The sequence below is a fragment of the Denticeps clupeoides genome, chromosome 8, assembly GCF_900700375.1.
Source record: "Denticeps clupeoides chromosome 8, fDenClu1.1, whole genome shotgun sequence".
NCBI classification, from domain to species: Eukaryota; Metazoa; Chordata; class Actinopteri; order Clupeiformes; family Denticipitidae; genus Denticeps; species Denticeps clupeoides.
This window is the reverse complement of record NC_041714.1, coordinates 398,182-419,116: the sequence shown is the minus strand read 5'-3', so window position 1 is coordinate 419,116 and position 20,935 is coordinate 398,182. Positions and strand designations below refer to the sequence as shown.

General features: G+C 40.9%; 1 protein-coding gene across 1 annotated transcript; it reads left to right on the top strand.

Annotated features, from left to right (window-relative positions):
• Positions 1-612: 612 nt before the first annotated feature.
• map3k21 (mitogen-activated protein kinase kinase kinase 21) lies at positions 613-20,931 on the top strand. The gene is made up of 11 exons (XM_028988150.1): positions 613-684; positions 1,383-2,131; positions 11,777-11,957; positions 12,037-12,185; positions 12,284-12,459; positions 15,123-15,363; positions 16,007-16,129; positions 17,738-17,888; positions 17,972-18,066; positions 18,171-18,860; positions 18,963-20,931. The coding sequence occupies exons 2-11, from the start codon at positions 1,393-1,395 to the stop codon at positions 19,349-19,351; spliced, it is 2,934 nt and encodes a 977-aa protein (XP_028843983.1). The 5' UTR covers positions 613-684; positions 1,383-1,392; the 3' UTR covers positions 19,352-20,931.
• Positions 20,932-20,935: the final 4 nt, after the last annotated feature.

Sequence of the window (20,935 nt, the reverse complement as noted above, 5' to 3'; positions counted from 1 at the left end):
TACTAAATATGTTTCTTACATTGGATGAATCCATAAATGATACAGAGTAGGTGTGTCCAATCTTTTGAATGGTAGTGTAGACTCTATGAATAAAATATCAGACCAAGATGTTGCTTAGTGTCAAATAAGCTCCTTGATGTGATCAGTATGGACCAGTACATAAAGCAGTTGTGCTTAAGCCATTGGGGATATAAAAATCCCGCCTTACGTGTTCTGACCATTTTGAACAGAATATGAGTATACTGAGCAATATGTATCTTTCCACAGGATAAAAAAATTATGTGTCTCCAGTCATACAGTCATTATGTGTCTCCAGTCATACAGTCATAGCTCTCTCTACAGATGCGTTCAGTACATTTAAAATAGTGTGATAATGCGATTTATCGTACGTTGTTGTGCAGGACTGCAAGGATTAATTTGATTAATTTCTATGTTAAATAAATGTTATATTATTAATCTCAGGTTAATACTTATATTGTACGATCTCGTTGTCAATGCCAGTAAACGAGTACTTGCCTCAAGGTAGAGTATCGCGAGCCATCAGGGCTCCTCCCCCTTCTTGCTGGTCACGTGTCCAAACTCAACCAATCAGCTCGCGGCGCTGTGGCGGCCGGGGGTCAGATGGTCCGAGGAGTCCAGGCGCGATGGCGGCGCACTGTTGGCTGCTTTTGAGAAGTTAATTTCGTAAGTTCACAGCGACGACGAAGCGGCAAGTAAAGGGATTAGTCGAACACACATTTTCAATCACCTCGTGGTATTCCTTCCACTTTCTGTGCGTGAAGCCGGAGGCGATCGTAAACTTTGGAGGAGAAGGAGGAAGGGGGAGAGTGAAGTTGCCAGACGGGGGGGGGTTTCACGCAAGATTATAATTTTTTTGCGAGGGGATTGAAACCGGACGCCAAATGATGCTGCTTTTTATTCCAGTTGTACGTTTTCTTATATATGAAATTGATCACAATGAAATGTAATCAACTTTATCAACGTATTTCGCAAGTGATGTACGAGAGCACAGGAACGGGACAGTGCCTAATGTAGCGATTTCTGAGCGACTAAATACGTTTAATCGGACTGCAGATGCATGTTTTATCATATTGTATTGTATGAAATCTCTGTAAGCAACATTTTTGTGAAGTGGCTGCGATTTTTAAAATTTGTCAATATGTGGCAACCCTGAGGGTAAAGGTTCGGGCCGATAAAGTGTGTGGACGCTGCCGAACTAGGTTGTTGGACGTGTCCGTGGTCTAGAGCGCAGGTGACCGGTGGGCTATGAAATGCACACGGTGGCAGAATTTCCAAACTTCGACAGGTTTTAAGCTTTTTTCGAAACACTTGTGAACCTCGGAGTTTCTTTGAACTCTCAGCACCTTATGGTGCCGCTTAAGCCTCCAGGATATGGATGTTCCCCAGGCCGGTTTCCCGAACAGAGACCATGCCTGGACGGACGCGCTCTCCGCGCCGTTTTGCGCCGCCCGCTCCCTTTGGACGGCCGTCTTCGACTACGACGCCAGCGGGGAGGACGAGCTCAGCCTGCGCCGGGGAGACGTGGTGGAGGTGCTGTCCAAGGACGCGGCCATCTCGGGCGACGAGGGCTGGTGGACTGGCAAGATCCACCACCGGGTTGGCATCTTCCCCGCCAACTACGTCACTTTCCAGCCGGCCATTTACCGGCTTCCCGCCGTAGGCGCGGCCGGGACGCGGGACCAGGTGCCCCCCTCCCCGGTGCAGATCGCCTTCGGTGAACTGGTTCTGCAGGAGATCATCGGAGTGGGTGGCTTCGGGAAAGTCTACCGGGGCAAGTTTAAGGAGCAGGAGGTGGCGGTGAAGGCGGCCAGACAGGACCCCGACGAGGACATCAAAGCCACAGCTGACAGCGTGAAGCAGGAGGCCAAGCTGTTCTCCATGCTGCAGCACCCCAACATAATCAAGCTGCAGGGAGTGTGTCTGGAGGAGCCCAACTTGTGCCTGGTGATGGAGTATGCCCGAGGCGGCACCCTGAACCGGGCACTGACTGGCAGAAGGGTCCCGCCTCACATCCTGGTCAACTGGGCCGTGCAGATTGCCCGGGGGATGCAGTACTTGCACGAAGAGGCGGTGGTGCCCATCATCCACCGAGACCTCAAGTCCAGCAACAGTAAGCAGTTTTCTGGCTATTTACTCTTCAGATGTGTATTATGTGGTCCAAAATCAAACCACTTATCTATATCCCATTGCAGGAATATCCAGAATAAAACATAACACAGGAGGATGATTTTATCAAACAAGCCATCAGAATCACTTTTTTTCATGGGATGACACACTTGTTGTCATGTATTTTCATTAATATTAATTTGTTTAAATAATATAGCAATATTTCAGCACTGCATATAATCCTACTTTGCCGTCCCATCTCACCATCCGGTCTTTTTTTTGTACGTGGTGCAGACCCTCATAAGGTGCAATTGCTGGCTTTAATGATTAACTGCACAGAAATTATTGCTTCTTTTTCTTATAGTTTATTGATTGGGAGACCTGCTCTGGCGTTTTGGCTTTAACCTTTTTTCAACATGGTGCTTGATGTAGGAAGGCTCTTGGAGCAGAATGTAGGAAGGGTTGTCTGGCCTTGTCCATGTTTAACACCTGGTTAGAATTGAGAAATAACATGGTCTCCCCCACCCTCACTGTAGCCAAGGGCAATTTGTCCTCCTCTATTTCTCCTTTGTCAAAAGTGTTTTTGTGTTGCAATAAGATTGCATGTTTGTCAGTAAAACACTGATTTGAATTATATTCAGCTCTTTTACAATTTGCTGCTGTGTTTGCTCTTACTATTGAATCATTTATGCCATTAGTGAATAATTCTCATTATAAAAGTAAATGGTGAAATCTAGGGCTGCACGATTTGGGGAAAATGACATATTGCAATTATTGAGATCAATATTGCGATATGCGATTGTGATATGATAAAGGGCACTTGCTTGTATATTAATGAAAAGTTGCATACAAATTACTAATAGTGAAATGTTTAATTTCAAAGTGAAACATACAAACTACTTATAACAACTTGAAATGCCCAGTGCTTTCAAAATACAATATTCTACTAAATTATATAATCACAAAAAAGTCTTTACTTTAAAAAACATTACTGTCGAACGACAAACCCTGGTAAGGCTAAACAACTGTTTTGATTATATTTGGCCATTATAAAATCCTGTATTATAGTTCTTATGTTTAACCAAAACATTGTTTGGAGGCTGACTTGAACACAGGGATGCATAGCTTTGCTAGCTTAGCTAAAGTTAAGATTTGTAAACTGAGTTAACTAAAGAGGTCTCCATTGAACCGAATCGAAAGTCATGTGACCAAACACGTCACATTTAAATTGCAGCTTTTTGCGTTCATGAAGACTGTCACAGACTGACATCGCGATTATGATTGCAATTAGATTAAGTCTAGTGAAATCTAATATCCACCAGAAACCCTGTAAGTTTGTTGTCGGATGAAAGGGGCTTTACTGGTTGTGATATGGGTCAGGGATCCATTTATATCCTTTTTTTTTTTTTTTTTGGCAGACTAAGATTACACACCACACACACAATATCTCATGCATGCACCTTGACACACTGCTTGAGTGTGTTAGGAGCTGTGGATGCACTAGTCTGACTTTTTCACGGTCCAGTAAGGATGCCTGGGCTTTTGGTTCTGGTTAATAGTTATACTCACAGCATGGATGATGATGATGTAAATATTATGTACTGGTCAGAAAAAATGGATTTGTAGCTAACTGAAGCTAAATTTTATGGACAGCAATGGACATTATGCTGTTTGTATATTGTGAAACTACAGCCTGAAACCCAGTAAAGCTGTTGGGTTGCTTCACAACTTCACATGAAACCTTTGATATGCTTGGAACTAGTGCTGCACGATTAATCTAATCGTAATCGCGATGTCAGTCTGTGCGATTACATGAATGCAAAAAGCTGCAATTTAAATGATTAGTACATGGATTGGATCAGCAACATATCCGATCCATTCTCTCATTCTCTCAAAGTCGGATGTGACGTGTTTGGTCACATGACTTTCGATTCGGAGACATATGGTTAGACGCTGCATGATGCGCTGCATCGTACGTCAACGTCGCAACCATATTGCGATAGGCTGTGCTGTGGCGTGAATACATGTCTATGGAGAGAAGTGCATAAAAATGCCTCACTCTTGTGCTGCTTGGGGCTGTACAAACCGCTGTACGCTCCAAACCAGATCCCGGGGGATTACATTTCATAGGTAAGGCTGGACCATTGTTTTGAATATATTTGGCCAGTATAAAATCCTGTTTTATAAGTCTTAACCTTAGCTAAGCTAGGCTAAGCTAGCGAAGCTATGCATTCCTGTGTTCAAGTCAGCTTCCAAACAACGTTTTGGCTAAACGTAGGCATTAACTATTTAGACTGTTCTTGGCTGTTTAGTTAACTTTTCTCAAACTTTGAAGGTTTCCTAAAGAAATTCACCTCAGTTTACAAATCTTAACTTTAGCTAAGCTAGCAAAGTTATGCATCCCTGTGTTCAAGTCAGCCTCCAAACAACATTTTGGTTAAACGTAAGAACTATAATACGGGATTTTATAATGGCCAAATATAATCAAAACAGTTGTTTAGCCTTACCAGAGTTTGTCGTTCGACAGTAATGTAAAAACGTTTTTTGTGATTTATTTAATTTAGTAGAATATTGTATTTTGAAAGCACTGCATTTCAGGTTGTTATAAGTAGTTTGTATGCTTCACTTTGAAATTAAACATTTCATTATTAGTATGCGACTTTTCATTGATATACAAGCAAGTGTCCTTTATCATATCGCAATCGCATATCACAATATTGATCTCAATAATCGCAATATGTCTTTTTCCCCAAATCGTGCAGCCCTAATTGGAACAGAAAAATAATTTAAGTAGCAGGACTAATGAATCTTCAGTTTAATTTAATTCAGTTTTAGGAAACAAAAATACATGTCATGTGCCTGCAAAAATGGCATATGTCTTATTCACTGAGATACTGTATTCATCTCAGCAAATCTAAACGGCAGGTGACAACGGTCTGGCACAAATTCCATCTGTCTGTCAATTTATCCACATACCTTTCATGCACTAATTAATCCATTTTCATCAGGAAAAACTGAGAGAGCATATTTTTCTGTTATTATTAATGTTGAATTATCCATGATTATATTTATAATAGAAAGCTGAAAGTTTGAACCCAGGCAATGGAGATGGTTCTTAACTTGACTGAGTACTGAAGATGATAATGTGGAAGAAGAGTGGGTGGATCTTCAGGAGGATGTGAAGTTTGCACAGCTGGGATTCAGTTTGTATCTTTTAAATCCCATCCATGTTCCACATTTGTAGAGGTGAACATTTAACACTGATCTTGCTTTCACCACATTTCTGGAATCCAAAAGATACGCCTTATTCATGGGATGTTGGATGTTCAGCAATGTTGAGCTCACTATTCTCTCTTTTTTCTTTTATCTTTCTTTTATTATGTACGTGTATGCAACAACATGGCCATTAATAATATTATTTCTAGTATTAAAATGCTTTAACAAGCTTAGAGCAAACATGGAAAGAGTGACCAATCAATTGGTTTTAATTAAATATTGTACATACAATTGGACTTGAACCTTTGCCAAGTTGCAAAGTTGGAACTCCAGTGATTAAAAAGTAAGAAACTACCCTCAGCAGTACCCAGATTTCTTAACTGAAGTGCAGAGTCTGTAGACGGCTTGTGGAAACCCACATGTGAGTGGAAAGACAAATCCAGGTCAGGTTATTTGCCTCTCCACACAACTGTGACAGAGACAACAGTGACAACTGACCTTAATTGAAAAAAAATAATGTGTGTTTGTCCTGGGTCGCTCTGAAGACACCACCCGCTGTGGGCTACAGCCTTTTTTACATTTACAGCATTATCAGTTGTACAGTCAGTAGTTTCAGGGACCGTCCCTCTGGTGACACTCAGGGTTAAGTCTTGCTCAGGGACACAATGGTAGTAAGTGGGGTTTCAGCCTGGGTCTTCTGGTTCATAGGTGAGTGTCTTATCAATCAGACCTCCTGTGACTGGTCAGCAGTGAGACATATTCCCAGGACCCTGAGATGAACAAACAATGTCTCTGCATCAGTCCTGTGAGGAAAGGGCAGAGACGTCCTGTGTCCATCTTTCCTGCTCCCTTCATTATCTTTCCAGAATGGTGAGGAGTCACCAATACAGGCGCTGTTTGTGTGTCCTAATCTCTCTAATACCTCCCTCAGAGGAATCTTGCTAATGAGGGGGCAAAAAGCTTAACATAAGTATTGACAATAGAGCGGTCAAGCGCCTGGTTGCTAGGTGACCACTGCTCCAGGAATGCCCCAGCTGCTGCCTCTGAAAGGCTTATTTTCATTATAGGTAATCTCCCCAATAGCTGCTTCTCCTCTACTTGTTGTTAAGGGGCCGTGAGATTCCTGCAGGTTGTAACCCGAGAGCTGCTGCTGCAGACAGCGGCGTCCCGCCCCGTGCTGTCCCGCCCCGCCCCGCCTCGTCCCACTGAAACCTGGCCACTCGCCAGACCCCGTACCACACTTTCAGTCAGCACTTCCCAGTGCATCACTTCAGCCATACAGGAATTTCTGGCATGTCTGCTGCGATGCTCAGCTGTGGTTGTTATGAAGCTGAAGTAGATGGAAAAGTGACATTATCTGTTATCCCGTCCCTCACTTCCTATCTTGACTCACAAATTTTTTTCTTCAGGTTGTTTCATGAACACAGTATATTAATTTCTATTTCTATAATTTTTTAGATTTTATGCCTATTAATCCATAGTGTAGATTTTTGAGGCATTTGTCATAACCAACTTTTTAGGCATGTGTTATTGCATATGTGTTCATTACCTGTTTCACATGTGTTGAATGGGAATCCTTGAGCAATGTGGCCATATCCTGAAGGCACTCACTTGCAACACTTGACACACTCTTGAATTTCAAAAGGGGCTTTCTACTTATTATTGCCTGGAACTGGGAATTTTGCCCCCTGGACCAAAGTGTCACAACCTACTGCCTCCTTCCCATACCACACTGGCTAAAATATTTGCAAAAGATTATTATTAAGAGATGTGCATGTGTTTCCACTTACTCGCCTGTGTTACAGCAAACATCTGGAGAATGCAGCTAAATGATTTCTACTTGTTTATCATTCATTCTATATAGGGCTGCACGATTTGGGGGAAAAAAAGACATATTGCAATTATTGAGATCAATATTGCGATATGCAATATGATAAAGGGCACTTGCTTGTATATCAAATTACTAATAGTGAAATGTTTAATTTCAAAGTGAAACATACAAACTACTTATAGCAACTTGAAATGCCCAGTGCTTTTAAAATACAATATTCTACAAAATGAAATGATCACAAAAAACTCTTTACATTACTGTCGAACGACAAACCCTGGTAAGGCTAAACAACTGTTTTGATTATATTTTGATTAAATAGTTAATGCCTACATTTCCAAAACATTGTTTGGAAGCTGACTTGAACACAGGAATGCATAGCTTCATTAGCTTAGCCTAGCTTAGCTAAGGTTAAGACTTATAAAACGGGATTTTATAATGGCCAAATATATTCAAAACAATTGTCCTGCCTTACCTATGAAATGTAATCCCCTGGGATCTGGTTTGGAGCGTACAGAGGTTTGTACAGCCCCAAGCAGCACAAGAGTGAGGCATTTTTATGTATATGCTTCGCTCCACAGCAGAGCCTATCACAATATGGCAGCAACGTTCACGTACGATGCAGCTCGTCATGCGGTGTCTACCCATATGTCTGTGTGAGTCACGAATCTGAGGTCTCCATTGAACCAAATCAAAAGTCATGTGACCAAACACGTCACATTCGACTGAAGTGAGACTTTAAGAGAATGAGTGATATGTTGCCGATTCAATCCATGTACTAATCATTTAAATCGCAGCTTTTTGCGTTCATGTAATCGCTCAGACTGACATCGCGATTACGATTGATTGTGCAGCACTAATTCTATAGACTTATAGACTTTGACCGATATTTGGAGTGAATGACAGTCCCCTGCCTCAACTCTAGATTTGGTATGGTCCACGCAGGGCCAATTTGGAAATACAAATAGTTACTGACCTGCCTTATATAGTTGATTTAGTACCAGTCACAACTACTGATTTGTTTTTTGTTTTGGATGTTTCTATATTGTAGAACATTTGAAGACTAAAACTATACCAGTGCCCTTATCAGGGCTCTTAGTTTTTGTGAACTCAAAATCTATAGGAATCGAACGAGAATTGCTGGTGTCTTCCTCCTGTAAGTCACTTTGGATAAAAGCGTCTGCAAAGTAAAGTAAGTGCATCAATGTTCTTCAAAATAGCTCCATTGTAGTTTCCATCATCTTCATAGAGTAACTGTGTCCATATGTTTGACTGCTGCTGTTTTAGTAACATCATATTTCAGATATCTTTCTTACTTAATTTTTTATTCTGTTGATGTGTCCTGGTTTAACAGAAGAGTTATGATTTTAATCAGAGCAAAATGAGGGTCAGAGATGAGGTTGAGATTTAATGAGAACTGACTTCTTGCACGGCAGGCACAATCACGGTCCCTGCGTGTATAAATATTTTCAGCTTGGTATGGCATTCCATTCTGACGCATGGTGATGTGTGAGAGTTTGCATGAAGAATGAGCTTCATGACAAGTTGCTCAGCTGAATTTCCAACCAGAAGTACTTGTTTTCTTTTGATTCTTGCTTCTCCTTCTAAAGCATCTCTGGTATCTGAGCCCATCAAGGGTCATATATTTGGAAATTTATATGTCTTTATGCTTTGCTTTATCATTGTTATCCCTCTATACATATCTCCCCCCCCTATATTATTGTGGGAATATAATATCATGCTTAAATAAAAAATGTGTTTTTTACTGATTAGTTTGCCAGTAGCATGCTTGTATTATGTACTTTTATTTTGAAATGCTTTGTGATACATTGCATAAGATCATAAAATCATTATTTTGTGAACTAAGGAAGGTACTGGGAATTACCCAGTACCTGATGCGTTCTGTCTGCTGGATCTGTTCTGCTTGTGTGTGCTTGCGGTGTTCTTGTAGTTAGGGATAATTTGAGAGACTTAGTGGATGTCATACATACAGTGTTTGTATATACACACACAGTACAGGCCAAAAGTTTGGACTTTTAAACAGTGTCTTTTAAACAAATGTAATTTTGAAATTACCAGACTACCACCAGAAATTACCATTGCTTGATTCCATTCCCAAAACCTCTCAAATTCCATACTGTGTTGCTCAAAACCTCTCACACTCTAAAAATGTGCATCATTCTAGAACGCAAAATCAACATAAGTCATTACACTAACTTAACTTACCAAACATGCCAGGCAAGTGTAAATTTTTAAGATATTTTGTGCTTAATGAAGAACTTAAGGACTGGCTCATCCAAAGTGATGCATGTAGAGGATGTCAGAGATGGAGTTTTGGTTTGTTCCATTCAACATGTCAAGCTGCCTACATTCAACAATGACGTAAATGCAGTTTTGAATTCTATAACCAATGTGCTTTTCCGCTCAGCACCCAAGCGTTATATTGGACATTTCTTTATACAGGAGGTCATGGAAATTCAGCTTTTTGGTCTGGGAAAGTCATGGAAAAGTCAGGGAATTTTGCATTTGTATCCATAGATCAGATAAAAAAATTACAGCAGTATAATAGAAGGCTAATTAATGTAACACATTACATGAATAAATAATTATTCATAATAATTATGACATTATTTAACATTTAATATAAGTTCCCCTAGCCTGTGTATAGGCCTGCAGTGGATAGAAATGGCGATAAGTGTAAAGTGTGGCCATTCTGCTTCACCGTTCAGAGAGTGACAGCTCAGACTGTCGGATCTGGAATTTGTCCCTCTGTCATCTCAAAGGGATTTATTTCTTTTGGAAAAACACAGACACAACTTCCTGTCAGCGCCAAATATTATGGTTGGTGAATGGTGTTGATGATGTCATTTCTGCAAATGCCTGCTCACTTCTATAGGCAAGTCTCCTCCTTGTCCCACCTCTCTCCTCATTTTCATTTAAAGCTACTGTTACGTTCTCCTCGTGTCTAGGGGTGGAAGAGAAGTAACAAAACGAATTAAGACAGCAGCTTTTTATCTACTAACCTGAATACAATGTGTAATTTGCTTTTCCCCTGTCCCAACACTCCGAAAAGATCACACTAATCTTAAATGCCAAACAAAAAGATTTTATTTACAAACTCAAATATCCAAAACAGGAGCAAAACAAACTTCAGGAGGGAACCAGGCCAAAATAACAAACATAACAGTTCTAACTTAGTGTTAAAGAAACTCAGGTAACCTCACAAAAGAAAATATCAAATAAACGACAGAAGTCTTACCTGGCTCCCTTACTAACTCAACACATGAGAAAAGATGACCAAAAGTAAATGGCGTCCTCCTCCCTACTGCTCCTTCTTAAAATAAGTAAGTAAACAAAAACAAAGAACTCAAGTTTCGGAAAAGAGTAGGAATGGGGTTGTAGTAATGACTCATAAGATGACAACGGGTGAAGTTGAAGTTAAGGCTAGCACCTTAGCACAAATAATAAGCTAACACATAACACAAGCAATAGCACACAAGCTAATGTCTAAGGCAGGAGAAAACACAATCTTCTCTAGTGAGTGGGTCAGAAAGCAGGAGGGCACCTTCTCCTAAGCTGCTCTGCTCTACTCTGCCTGTTCACAAAACACCCTCCCCCGTCCTTCAGGTGTCGGCAGCCTTTAACTCCACAGAGCTCCCCTCGTTAGCCAATGTGGATCCAGCGGTGATTGGTGCAATTAAGCACAGCTGAGCTCCACCAAGTGCACTACCGGCAGTGTGGTAGTCGAGAGGAAGAAAAAAAAGGGAAAAAGATGAGAGAGAGAGAAACACAACATACTGTAGCATGACGATTCATGTTTACAATACAATAAAAATAAAATAAATACGTCAGAGGACGTAACACTACATACAACAAAATGGCTCATCCTGGCGAAATCTCATTGTGTGACTGGAGAAAAGTAGCTGTAATTCTGCACCATGGCTAAAATTTGGTTAGAAAATTTAGATACATTATTGTATGAACACTAAGACTTAATAATAAAAAAAATAATGCCAGGGGACATTTTAGACCTTGTTAATTCTTGGGTCATGAGTATCATTTTACATGGTAGTGGTACTGAATACTGAAAGTATTCTTTTGATTAATACATAGTAAATATCGTAAAAATAGAGGAAAAATAATGTAAGGGTGTAGAATGATCTCGATCAAGTGCTGTAATGCAACATCACAGTAGTTCATCACAGTTATAGAATATTTTGGTACACCATATTTCCACCATACCATCCTATGTTTATAATGTGCTTCCCTGCATGCTTAAATTGAATGTCAAACAATGGATTTGGCATGATTTGCCTTTGAGTATTGAAGATTTTTCTTATTGTCCTAGTCCAATCACTGCAGTACAGTGACCAAAATAAAATTGTATTGTTTTAATGTAATGTAAGCCTACTTTTTTTCAGTTGAAGTATTTTCTTTAAACAACTCTGTGTGTTTGAAAAGGGAGGCCAAGAGAGTCCCTTGCAACTGGGGAATCTTAAATGTGAGGAATACAAAGAACTGTGGATGTCCAGTTATAGAACACCTACCTTTTAAGCCAATTTTCACACCACCTCACTAACTCCACCTTGCCTTCATATTCAACAGTTTTGCTACTTGAAAAAATTGAGAATGATGACATTGGACGGAAGACCTTGAAGATCACTGATTTTGGCTTGGCGCGTGAATGGCATAAGACAACCAAAATGAGTGCTGCTGGCACCTATTCATGGATGGCACCTGAGGTCATCAAGTCTTCTCTCTTCTCCAAAGGCAGTGATGTTTGGAGGTAAAGTCCCCACAGTGACTTGGACCATGCTGTCTTTGCCTCTTGGTTTGATGTTGTCCATGTCCCTGTTTGTATATAGTTACGGAGTCCTCCTCTGGGAGTTGCTCACTGGAGAGGTTCCTTATCGAGGGATAGATGGATTGGCCGTTGCTTACGGTGTAGCAGTCAATAAGTTAACCCTTCCCATTCCTTCAACGTGCCCAGAACCATTTACCAAGCTCATGGAAGGTTTGTATTTAATTTGTATTAAATATGTTTGGTGCAGCCATCCCCGGCTTTAAGCTTTACTGTTCTACAATAACTTGTGAATGCATTGAACTCTACAGAATGTTGGGAGCAAGACCCACACATCCGCCCGTCATTCTCTGCAATCCTGGAGCAGCTGACTGCCATTGAGGAAGCGGTTATGGCCACCATGCCCCAAGACTCCTTTCACTCCATGCAAGAGGACTGGAGGGTGGAGATCCAGGAGATGTTTGATGAACTGCGTACAAAAGAGAAGGTTAACCACAAATTGGGAACAATTTTGCACCATTTATGTCCTTCTGACAAAAAGTGTAAACAAGTCATCAGGTCAAGATCAAAGCTACCTGTATACAAGGCTCATAGATCTAATTTTTCTCCCATTCAGGTCTCCTAAATATATGATTCCATACTGTGTTGTAGGAGAACTAAGGTGATGAGGAAATTTATATATAAGTATTTTAGAGCATCCCTCCTATGTGTTTTTTTTCTGAACTTAAAGAAGCCATTTAGAAGCTTTTTAATATATAAAGAGGACCGGTAAAGAAAAATGATTATTTAAAAGCACTGATCCATACATTTATTTCAGGGGTTAAGTGAGGACTCTCCCATTTAAGATAGTTCCTAATTTCACAGCCTTTGTGGTTGAGCTAAACAAGCAAGCTCTTGCTAATGATGTGTTCAAGTACTTCCCAGAGTTAATTAATTAAGCCTTTCCTTCCCTGCTCATTTCTCTCTTATGTGCAGTGAGATACAGGATACTGTGTACTGTATAAGGCTGAGAATTCATAGCTGTTTGTCTTGGAAATGCAGTTAAATCTCATTGAAGCAGTCATTTATTTTGTGATTTACTGACAGCCACACTCTTTGTGGAAAATTGACTGAACTTATGATTTGCTCTTTGGAATTAATTACACTCTATAGCCAACACATAAGCCCTCCAACTGTAGTCCAAAATGAAACTGCTCAGAGCATGAAATCTAGGCAGATCTGATAATGACTGGCACTGTAGCAGGTTGGCTTCTCACTACAGACTCAGGAACAGAGGTTCTTTCATTCATCCCTGGTGAACAATGGATGTGGCATTTCTGGCCATCAGGTCAAGTTAAAGTTTGAATTTATTTATAAAGCACTTTAAAACAACACAGTTGACCAAATTTCTGTACACAGACAAAAAGAGACAATGAATAAAACTATAAGATAATAACCAAAATAAATTCGCTGTCCAGTCTAACACCCAAAATTTTCACTGTATGTTGTAATTTCTGCAATACGTTTTTGCAGAATACACATTTTCTTGTTTTAGTGGCATATAGATTTGACTGTCGTTGACATAGAAATGGAACGCAGTGCCATATTTCTGAAGAATTTAACCTAGACAAGACAGGAGGATCTTATAGTCCACTGTGTCGAAAACAGCTGTTAGGTCCAAGAGAATTAGAGAATTCCACCTTTTAACCACTAAACGTTACTATTTGTCTGTTTCACGCAAATGTAAATTTTTGCTGTTATCATACAGATTATGTCACAAACACTCACACATTTAAGTGTATGAAGACACAATAATCTTCAAGCTTTGGACCCTCTGCAGAGCGTAACAGACATATGATTTTAAACATGTTATTCCACTGCGGTGCTCTATATGAGAAGGATCTGCTCCCAGCTGTGACCCTCTGTACATTGGGTACCAGTAGTGACCTCGCAACCGTTGATCGCAGCGGGCGTGGTGGCTCGTAAAATAAGTTCACTCAGGTACTGCGGGGCTTTATAGGTCAAAATAAAGATTTTGTTGTCAATCCTAAATTTTATGGGTAGCCAGTGCAGTGATTGTAAGACTGGGGTGGTCAAATTTCCTAGTTCTAGTTAGAACTCTGGCTGCAGCATTCTGAACAAGCTGGACTTTACTCATGCACCTACTAGAGCATCCAGACAGTAATGCGTTGCAGTAATCTAACCTTGATGTGATAAAGGCATGGGCCAACTTTTCTGCATCGTGCATTGAGATGATATTTTGCAATATTTCTAAGGTGGAAGAATGCTATCCTAGGGATATTATCTACATACCAATCAAATGAGAGACCTGCATCAATGAGGACACCTAGATCCTTTACTTCAGTACTTAGTGAGATAGAAAGGCTATCCAGAGTTATGAAGCCATCTTATGTCTGGCTGCTACGAGAGCCTCTGACCCCGTCCGGGGTCACCATTTGTAAAATAATATGGAAGCACTGTATTAAACACTCATCTGATGTTACCTGGACATAAAGAGGCATGGCACAATAGAGGTTACAAGAATGAACAGTTTCTAATGTATTAACACCAGTAGAATACTATTCCAGTTACATGTAAATATTGTATGTAAAAAAAGGTACCAATGTTACAGGAAAACCTAAAATAAAATAAAGTAGAAAGGGATACAGGAAGAGAGAGGATAAAGCTATAAACCAGGCTTCAGCAGCCTGACCCTGAACAGGGAGAGAAAGCAATACTCTGCTCTCGGTGGAGGAGGAAGTGAAGAGAGCTTTGCGCCCAAGAGAAAATTATTTTATATATCTTTTATTCATTTGCCTCAAGTCATTTGCTGGCTTTTGCCGCCTTTTGTTTGGGGGGTGGCGCAGCTTGACAGATACAGGCGGGGGACCTTCACGCAATACAAAACCACAAAATGCCATAGACCTGGGATTTCCCATCTTACATCAGGCATCATGTTGTCTACAGTATTATATATATATATATATATATATATATATACACACACACACACACACACACACACACACACACACACACATACAGTATAATATATAATATATACAGTATAATACAGTATATTATATATTATATATAATATATAATATGCTCAGCTGTAGAGCTTTAGTGGTAGTTGGCGGGTGACCACTGAAATGGCGTTTACCTCAACAGGAGCTGTGCTCGCGGGAGGAGGAGCTGACTCGGGCAGCACTGCAGCAGAAGTCCCACGAGGAGCTCCTGAAGCGGCGCGAGCAGCAGCTGGCAGAACGTGAGATTAACGTATTGGAGCGGGAACTCAACATCCTAATCTTTCAGCTGAACAAGGACAAGCCCAATGTTAAGAAGAGGAAGGGCAAGTTCAAGCGTAGCCGCCTCAAACTGAAAGATGGGAATCGGATAAGTCTTCCATCAGGTGAGGGGAACTATACCCTGTCCAATTCAGCAAAATGATTGTACATCACTAACAAAAACTGTGATTTAATTATTGAATGTACACTCTGCAACAACAATCCATAAAAAAATCCATTTACATTTATATTTGTGGTATTTGCAGACACCCTCATTAAGAACAACTTACAGAATGCTTTCATGTTACCATCAATGAAGTAATCAGTTCTGGTTTACTAGGAAGCCCAACTATGAATACAAATCATTTTATTCGCTCGTTTATAGTTTTTCTTACGTAAGTCAGGCTATAAGAAAGTATTCTCTAAAGAGGAAGGTCTTAAGTTCATTCCACCACCTAGGGGCCAAGACAGAGAAGAGTCTAGATGAGTGTCTCCCTCATACTTCCTCGCAGTACTGGAGGGTCGGAGAGTGCAAGGTGCAGTGCAAGGTATAATACGGGCTGTGAGGTAGGATGAATCTGATGCGGGCAGCTACTCAGAGCCAGTTGAGGGAGCGTATCGGTGGGAGAATTTGGGAATGTTGAAAACCAGTCTTGTTGCTGCATTCTGCATTAGGATCAGCTGTCCAAAGAAAGTGACATCCAAGTAATAATATATAAAAAAAAAAAAAAAAAACACCATTTTCTAAATTTGTTTCTCTCAACACAGATTTCCAACACAAGATCACCGTCCAGGCCTCCCCATCTATGGACAAGAGGAGGAGTCTGAACTGTACAAGCTCAAGCCCCCCCAGCAGCCCAACACTCATTCCCCGACTCCGAGCCATCCAGCGTGAGTTACCATTATGAACAGTTACCTTTTATGAACAATGGCTAATTTTGAGGTAACAAAGGTAACAATCACACCTACTGAAATGATTGTAATGACACTCTCAGCAGAACCCTGCAAATTCAACAAATATTTGCTTTTCTTAACACACCATGGACCAGGATTGTCACAAGTGACAATCACTTCATTTACATTTTTTACATTTACATTTACAGCATTTATCAGACGCCCTTATCCAGAGCGACTTACAATCAGTAGTTACAGGGACAGTCTCCCTGGAGCAACTTAGGGTTAAGGGTCTTGCTCAGGGACACAATGGTAGTAAGTGGGTTTCGAACCCGGGTCTTCTGGTTCATAGGCGAGTGTTTTACCCACTAGGCTACTACCACCCTGACTTCACTTTAAAAGGATCAGCCACTGAGTTTGGTTATTATGTGCTGAACATAGTAGTGGTGGCCTAGCGGTTAAGGAAGCGGCCCTGTAATCAGAAGGTTGCCGGTTTGAATCCCGATCCGCCAAGGTGCCACTGAGTAAAGCACCGTCCCCACACACTGTGGGAAGTGACCTAGGTGTGGTTTTGTAATGCTTCTCTTTTCCTGCAGTCAGCTCGCAGTCTAGCCAAAAGGACAGAATGTATGTGTATCATCAGGATGTGGCTATCACAACCGAGTTCAGTCCCCCTTGCGGCCGTAGGAATAAAGGCAAGCAATAAGTGGCCTTGAGGGAGATGTAGTCACTACTGTTTGTCTGCTCTGGCATTTCCAGGACCTTTCCTTATTTGTTTTAACATTTGGCTTCCTGTGCATTAGCACTTTGTAACCTGGTCAGACATTTTATTGTTGTTTTCCTTGACTTCAGGGGAAAAAAATGGATCAATTGCTCAAACAGGGGCAAGTATTTATTTATTTATTTGAATTCAATTCAGAAACCCCTTAACTCAAGGCCTTGGAATCTGGCCCATTTAATATCTTCTGAAGTCAAGTTCTCCTTTTAATACAATAATTATACCAAGGCATAATACTTCTGCTGCAGATGTTCGGTTGCCATGAAAAATATCTTCAATTGTTTCTGGTGTTATTTAAGATTGTATTTGGGATATATATTAAAGTCACAAGCAACACTGGAGAATCCAGTTTTTTTTTTTTTTTGGCAACTCACTAGACACTGCTGCTTTTTTTTGTCTTATTACAGTGGATGTTGGGATTTTGCATTTCTTTTTGAGTATTTCATAAAATATTCACCTGTCATATTCAATGTAGTATTGCCAATATTGTGCTTATTGAACCACTCATTACGTTGTAACAGTTCTTTTATTCTACTGTATGAGCAATACTATTCAAGAATCAGGATGGTGGGAGGCAGGAAAATATAAGTTGGGGGACTTGGAGAGCTTTGAAGATATGGAGTGATGTAGCTGCTCTGATAGGAAGTGAAGAACACGCTCATGTGAGGCATTTCTAATGCTACTATAAATTACCAATAAAGCACAGCAGAGCGCTGGACTGTTTAAAAGTTCAAACTAGGAATTGTGTTTATGATGATGAGATGATTTATTGTTAATGTGTTGACTCGTGAAGGGATTTGTATCTTATTGTAGACACTTTGTTGCAGTGACTCTGGACGAGAGCAACCGGACCTGGGGAAGAAGCACCAACTACAAACCCGAAGAATTTGAGGACTTTAGAAAGGGTTTCAAGAAGAAGGGTCGGACGTGGGGACCGAGCTCTGTCCAGAGTAAGGAAAGGGCTAACGGTTCTGAAAGGTGCTTTTTATAACTAGCATTGATATTCCAAACTCATTTTATTGTATTAGATTTAACCACTTTTTTTCCAACCTGTCTGTCAGAGTGCGTCCTCTCTCTGATGGAAGCAACCCCTGGTCTACCAGCCTTCTAAAGACACAGAAGTCAGTTCCACTAGCTGCACTGTTTGCTGATCAGGGTAAATCCACAAGGCATTTTTGACCCCATGATGATGTGCAGAAATTTCCTTGTTTATTTGTTAATATTTGCATTCTGCTTTGAATGATTTTCTTTCCCATTCAGGCACCAGTAAAGATGAAATGTGCCCTGCTGATGGTTCCGATGGCAAACCAAAGCAATTCAAGTTCCCCAATCAGGTGTACATAGATCTACCTCTGTGGAAGGATGAGGCTCAGGGTGAGGTGATGTTGGCGGGTGCGGCCGAGAGTCTGGATGAGCCCACCACCTCTGCCAGCTCCACCAGTACCACGCCGCAGCTCACCCCCACCAACAGCCTGAATCGTGCCATGCTGCACCGGCGCACGGACTCTGTTCTCTACGGCTGTGCTTCTCTCTTGGCCTCTGTGGCTCTGGGCTTCGACCTGCGGGACATTACCAAGATTACCGCGAGCGAGGAGTCCGAGCCGCGGGAGGAGAAGAAGCGTCGCGAGGGTCTGTTCCAGCGTGCCACACGCTTCAGCTGCAGCACCAGCCCCCCGAGTGGAACCGGCGGGGGAAGCTCACATAAAGAGGAGCCCATTGTCCCTTGCCTGTCCTCTCCAGTCAACCTGCTGTCCATGTCAGCCATTGATGAATGCAACTCGACCAAGTGCTTTCTGCAATCTGACTGTGAGGGGACAGAGCAGGTCCCTGCGAAGCACATGAGTCTCACCACCCTTGCACTGTCTAAAGGGAACCAACAAGCTCCACCTCACCAAGACCTTGGATCAAAGCTGAGAAGAAATAAGAGCAGAAACTCTGCCTGCAATAACAGTGAGTAAAAAATTCAATCTGTACAGAAATAAAAGTGAAAAAATGACTTATACTTAGTGTTCTACAGGAATATGTAAACTTTCTTTTTCAATTTCGATCCAGCTAATGGCTTGTCACGCACTCAGACATCTTCCTATGGAGGACCTCCCTCCTCTTCTTCCAGCTCACAAAAGAAGAAACAGTTTTCTCCTGAAAAGCAGACCTGCATGGAGACCATGTCCAGACTCAGACCCCCGTCCTTACGAGGGAAGCCGCATGCCTGGAGTCTCCTGAAAGGCCGAAACAAAAGCTACTCTCTAGGTCACTGCTCAGGCGAGAACAGCGTACACAACATGAACAATGTTCTCGCATCCGACATCAGGGCCAGCTGCTCACTCCTGGACGTGGACACCGAAGGTCAAAAACGTGACTGCACCGTCCCTCTCTGCCGAATCCAGAGTGGGAAGAGTCGGCCTTCAGTATTTGAACTTGAAAAAGAGTTTCTCTCCTGAAGTAAGATGGTTTTGACCTTTTTACCCTGTGACACCAACTGGAATTTCGCTGGTCTGGCAGACTGGATGCTCGTTCATACTGGCCTACCACTGCTGCTGACTTTTCCAGGGTACTCCTGCCTTATTTATATCTTTAAAGCTGTTAATAGGTAATTTAATATTGAAAAAGACACAGCTGATGTTACACAATCAAAAAAAATATATATTATACCTAAGCCCAAAGTGGTGTTGTAAATTGTGCAAACTACAAATGTTTTCTACACGTGTGTGTGTGTGTCTCTCTCTCTCTCTCTCTCTCTCTCTCTCTGTGTGTGTTCAGAAAGGTAATGACCTTATGTACAATTAAATGCATATTAGCAGCAGCTCCATTCCATTGTCTATGGATCTAAGTACATAAGTACTGTGGTAACACAATCTAAAATGATGATCTGTCTACAGTTCACTCAAGGATGGTTTGAGTGATGAAATAACACTAAAACAACAATGCAATTTTATTTGTTAGCTGTCGGATCACATGCCCTTTCAGTATTAGCACCAGCATGTTCCGGTCGGTGCCTGAATGACAGTAACTGGACCCCCATGGCAGCATTCATATTCATATGGTCATGGCCAAGATCTGCTGCACGATTAGAAAACATCTGACATGCTCGTTTAAATGTTTAGTACTGCATTTAAATGGATTGTTTTCACTTATCCCTTCATTGGTGGGTCACCAGCATTAAACCTGCCATTAGGGGTTCTTCAACCTTTCCTTTATCTCTGAACACTTGGCTGATGATGATCTGGACTTGCAAAAGTGTGTTGGGTAATAAGCATAATTCCTTATTTCTTTATTTTCATTATTGTCCCTGGACACTCCTAAGACTAAACCATGTGAAGGTCTTCTCTTGAAGGGACCAAACGAGCTTGTACATTCCTGTGTTTTTCACCAAAGCATTGCCACTGGAATCCAGCATTTTGGTTCATGAAGTTATTTCATAGTAATGTTTTGAGTAATTTATGTTTTCCCCTTGTTTGTATGTTATTTAGTAGTTCTGTTTCACTGGGCTATAAACATTAGTCAAGAAATGTTGCTGAAATGACCCAGCAGTATAGATGTAATTTTAAAACTTGAGATCTTGCAGAAGTGTGTTACACAGAATCATTGCAAAGTTGTCTGTGTCCTTTGTAATATTTATATCAATCAGATAAGATCTATTTTTTGCTGGATCTGGACTGGGCGAGAGGAGATTGCAGATTTTCTGTATGGTTGTTGGTCACATTGGAATCGGTCACATTCCACTTCAATCAGTGGTACGTTGCCGTTGTATGCCAAGATGTATGTTGCCGTTTTTGCAGTGTAATGCTTGAGAAAATGCAAATTGTCAAATTTCCTGAAGATTAGTTAATTAAAATAAAAACAATATGAAGAATAATTAAATATGAATACTTGTGAATTACTGGAAATTGCAATTGTATGAATTGTAGATTCTAGTTTCTATCTGATCTTACAGGGTTGTTAAGTGTGGTTTATATGAAGCATTTTTAATCAAATGTTTTTTCTAAAAGAAATAATAAAAGCAAAAGATACCACCCCATCACCAA